The 5,411-nt window shown below is 36.1% G+C and overlaps 1 protein-coding gene across 1 annotated transcript; it reads left to right on the top strand.

The window, feature by feature from the left end:
* Positions 1-3,453: 3,453 nt before the first annotated feature.
* LOC132554161 (acetylcholine receptor subunit beta-like) lies at positions 3,454-4,881 on the top strand. Its single transcript, XM_060218462.1, has one exon. It carries the CDS (start codon positions 3,454-3,456, stop codon positions 4,879-4,881), a length of 1,428 nt encoding a protein of 475 aa, XP_060074445.1.
* The last annotated feature ends 530 nt before the right edge of the window (positions 4,882-5,411 follow it).

Genomic DNA, 5,411 nt, shown 5'->3' on the forward strand with positions numbered 1-5,411 from the left:
GGTTTTCCAATGCCTGTTGGAATGTTTTCCCAAAAAACACAACATCATCAATATACACCAAACAGATGTAGCATGCAAGCCCACTCAAAACTGTATCCATCAATCTTTCAAAGGTTGCCAGACTGTTGCACAAATCGAAGGGCATTACATTAAACTGGTACAACCCCTTCCGTGTCGCAAACGCTGTCCTTGCCTTGTCCGATTCTTCCATCTCTACCTGCCAAAATTCCGAGAATAGGTCAAAAGTTGAGAACCACTTACTGCCAGACAACCTGTCTAATGTGTCGTCCACTCTTGGTAGTGGATAGGCATCCTTTACAGTTAGATTGTTAAGTAGTGGTTGTTTTGCAGGTTTTGCACCATGTGTGTCAATAGTATGTTTTTTAACGTTGGTCCTGCCAAAATCCTTGTCTGAACTAGCAAACAATGACGAGTATTTTATCAAGAGGTCTCTTGTTTGTTCCTTTTCTTTTTCTGTGAGACGCTCTGTTGTTCTTTGATAAAGATCATCCAGATATTCAGGTAATCTACTCATCCGTATCCCTGTCAACATCACCCAACACTTTTGAAACAGGACTTAGTGTTGCCACGAATGAATGTTTTTATATACGCTGGACGTCCGTAGTTGGGTTAAATAACCTGATAGGAACAGTCGTACTTGATTTGACCAGAGTCCTGGCTACCATACCTCGTCCTGAAGCTAAAAACTTGTCACAAAACTCAACCACACACTCATGGTTTGACAATAATTCTCCTGTTGGACACCGGACCAATGATGGTCAGCTTCTGTCCAACCACATCCACTACACTTTCACTCTTATCTTAAGGAAATCTAGCCCCAGGATCCCTTGTAGAGAGATGTCTACCACTACAACTGAACACATGGCGAACTACTTATCTATCTGGAAAAGAAATTTTCCCTTGCCCTTGACCTTCAGATTTTCTCCGTTTGCAGCCACAAAGTTTTGATACACCGTCTCCAATGGTACATGTTGTTTCTCTGTAATGCACTTGTACATGTCTTCTGACATCAGACTTACAGTGGCTCCGGTATCCAACAGCATTTTAGCGCTGATTCCATTTACGATTACATCCACAAATAAACCGCGTTCAGGGATTACTGGTTTGTCCTTGGATACACCCTGTGCATGCAGCGAGGTGGACGATGCTTTCTTATCCTTAACGCTAGAATCTGCATTGTTACTTTCCCCTGTAGTAGACAGTTCACCTTTAGCCACCGGTAACTGGGACGTCTTATCGTTCCTACAGTCTCTCTTAAAATGCCCTATCTTACCACATTTTTAGCATTTTGAACCTTACTGAGAACTTTGCTTTGACCAGCTACTATTTTTTTTTGTGATATATTACCTCCTGATTTCCATTTATTGTCCCGCAGTTCCTTTATTTCCTTTTCCATGTTAGAAATTGATTTCTTTACTGATGACATGAATGTTTCCAGATCACCGGACAAGTCTTTTTTCCGGCGTACTCTCGGCCACAAGGTCGGAAGCGGATTAGTGAGTGAGATATTGCATTATCTATATCGGGATATCGCAATTTAACAGGTAAGTGCATATCAATTTAAATCAGTCGTTATACATTTACCCCAGAATTTTATATTTAATGCCTTTAGATTTTCTGTAAGTGGCACTTTTTACTATACATTGTATATACCTTAACTCAAAATCAATGCCTGTTTTTATATAATTTTGTATGGTGTTATAAGGTAACTAGATCATCAAGATTTGATGTAACTAGTTATTTTTATGTAAATGTTCATATAAATTGAAATCAAAATACATTTGTTTCTGAAATCGCTATTGTATTTGCATAAGCAAATGAGATTATCAGGATTGATACCAGATATATTTGACTCCCTGATTTCATGATGTAAAAATGTATATATAGATTTAGATATGTCACGAATATAAGAATAAATAGGTCTACAATATACACATATAGATACAACGCAGTATTAAACGTGAAGTATTTGAGTTATTTGAAACTATTTTATCACTAAGTATTAGTTAAAATTAAATTTTGATGTTAACAACTGTAAATATTACAGTTATGTATTCCATGAAGTCACACATTTTAAATACAAATTGTAAATTAAATTTATATAAAAAATATTCTGCACATTCTGGTTATTTGGTACAGCAGTAATTAAGATTGGCGTCATTCTTATGTAAATCGTAAGATTCAATTTCACTCACTGAGAATTTAAATACATAATTGTACAGTAGAGAATTCGAAACTGAATACTTTAAATAATGAAGCTATACAGTATTTTCTCAAACAATACATAGATGCTGATTTTTTTAAAGTCTTTTTCACCCCAAATAGCTGTATGTGTTGGGTAATCAAATGTGGAGGATCTTATGATATGGAATCTGTCATTGGAACAAAATGATTTGATGCTATTAGCGTTACATATAAAATTATTTATTTGACACGAATATGATATTCTGTTTATCACATGTCTCACATTTTGAAAAAAATAATCTATAAAAAATGGTCTTCTGATAAGACAGATTTATTTCAACTCGGATTTTACGTTTTTGCATAACCAAAATGGTCATGTGACCTCATGAAGAGGTGACTTATTTATGACGTCACCATAATGCAATTTCATGTTTTTATCATATTTCTGACACGGCCATTGATAACAGGTTTTTATGTGATAAACCCTATTTTTACATTTACAAAGAAAGAACCGAGTGCATTGATGAAGGTCATGTCAACACAATTGACGGCAATTGTAGTTCTAAACTGAAGACCACGATTTCTTCGTGAAAATTTCAAAGAAATATTGTATTGAGAATAAGAATATTACAAAATGTATTTTTTTTTTCGTATTTTGAATGTTTTATTGATTGCTATCAAGATAGATCAGCAAATTACGTCAAGAACAACCCTGTTTAAAATGATACACCTGCATAGTTTACATTTAACATTTAGTTAAAACTATTGAGAATAAGTCATGAAAAGTCACGTGTGTGAAGCTAGTCATAATCAGTATGCGCTCTTTTGATATTATTTCTACTGAAGGGTTAATCTACTAAAGGTCATTGCAATACTTTGAAAGCGACTAAATAATTGATTTTTGAAGTACTGTTACTTGTACGGAATGACCCGATCATAACTAAAGTAGGTATATATACTTTCCATTCATAAAATCCGTTGTGGTGTAATAACTTCTCCCTTTTCATCAAATAAATTTTTAAAGATCAGCAAGTTAACACCACGATATCTTGATACTCAGAAGAAAGTGACCGAGCGTGTCGATATTTGATTAGTTATTAACTCTACGCAACAAACTCACATTTAAAAAGATGTATTTACAGACCAGTGAATGTAAATCAGTTTTGAATATCATTTCACTTCACACGTGGTTGGTTTGTTCAACCTCAAAAAATACAGTATATTCTGATGGTATTTTCCAGAGGTAAGATGGAGTTTAAGGTAACATTCTTGTTGTTATCGACGTTATACGGAATAACTTTATGCCAAGATACTGATGATTTCAGCAGACTTTACAAAAAAATAACAACTGGTTATAATGTTAACGTACGTCCGATTTTGGATATCGGACAGCCGACACAAGTGAATGCCTCCTTTCTACTGTTGTCTATAAAGGAATATGAAGAAAAAGCAAGTAAACTTTCAATAGTTGGAATTTTCACATTAACGTGGAAGGATGCAAAAATGGCATGGAACCCGTATGTGCATGAAGGTATACATTCCTTATTAATACCGCAGAATCAAGTATGGATTCCGGAAATAATCAACGGCAAACCCTATGATAAGATTGAACCACTCGGATTTGAGAGGCTAAATGTTCGCGTGATTTTTGATGGAACGATCGAGTGGATGCCCGGAGATGTGTACCAGACCACATGTTCTGCTGACGTCACTTATTACCCTTTTGATGTACATCGGTGCGAGTTTATCTTCTCGCCATGGATGTATTCAGCCGATGAACTGTTTCTTCAGGCTGTGTGTGATGAAATGGACCTGGACGCATTTACTCCAAGTGGTTTGTGGGAACTAAAAAGCACGCAAGTTTACGTTGATCACGTTCTTGAAGCTCAATTGTTTGTACTTAAATTAGAATTTAAGCGTCGTCCAATGTTTCATATAGTTAATATCTTGGTGCCGATAACTGTTCTGGGGATTTTAAATGTGTTGGTGTTTCTGCTTCCCGCAGATTCAGGTGAACGTGTTGGATTTTCTATAACAGTATTACTAGCAATGTCTGTGTTTTTAACTATTATTGCCGATAGCTTACCCAGCACGAGTCAGCCAAGCATACCAAGGATGTCCTATCTCTTACTTGCAGATCTGGTGATAGGAACAATGATAACTATATGTACAATTCTGGTACTACGCTTACATCATAAAGGCGAGGACGAAACTGTCCCACGATGGCTCCGATGTCTCTCATGCAGAGGATGTTGTTCCAAAAGAATGAGGGGGAGACAATCTATCCTTGGTGAACCAGACACATTCTCCGAGATGTACACCGATGAAATCTACTTAAGGCCTACAAATGTGTGGTCTAATACTGAAAACATAAATCCATATAGCGACAGATTCAACAAGTTTGGACGCATTCATGGTAGAGCAGTTCCTCGTAAGGAGATAAGAAACAATAGGTACCAACAGGAAGAAATTCCTTCGCATTATAACAGTAGACCATATCTTCAGGAGGACTATATTAACAAACAAGAACCATTCCAAGCTCTAGCAGATTATCAATATATTGTCAAATGGAAAGACATTGCTGATTTCTTCGATTTTTTCTTTTTTGTAGTGTTCCTTTTAGCTATCATCGCCAAAATAGTATTCTCGGTTGTAGTGTTTTTGGGTAGTGTGTAGAGGCAAATTCTAAGGAATTGAATAACTCGGTCATATTCTGCAGATCTGTAAATAAAGGATATTTTCGATACAGAAATAATGAGTTCATTTCAGCGCATTTGCTCAAAACATTGATTACATGAAAGTCAGCGTAATAATTTCACAGATATCTGATAACACTTCTTGTGCTTTTCGTCCTATTAAAAGCCAGGGTCATTTAAGTACATGCCAGCTTTGGGTGGTTCGGAAGGCCGGAGCTCCCGGAGAAAAACATCGACCTGAAGCTACGAAATCATGCATTTGTACAACGCATATCGATAAGCTACATTCTAAAGATTATTTTTTGTGTCAAAGGGTTGGATTTTTTTCAGCATGATGATACTTTTGCAATATGTTAGAGATCACTATTTGCGATATCTCGAATCTGTATCTACAGTGTCCACATGTGGTCATAATTTGAATTCATTTCGAGTTGGAATTTACTGAAACATGAGTAATTGGTTAATGTGACAGTGCTGTTAAGTATGAGACAGATGACCAGAAATAATTTT

Source organism: Ylistrum balloti, unplaced genomic scaffold, assembly GCF_031769215.1.
Source record: "Ylistrum balloti isolate Yb309-2 unplaced genomic scaffold, AGI_CSIRO_Ybal_v1 Utg370386, whole genome shotgun sequence".
Classification (NCBI taxonomy): Eukaryota; Metazoa; Mollusca; class Bivalvia; order Pectinida; family Pectinidae; genus Ylistrum; species Ylistrum balloti.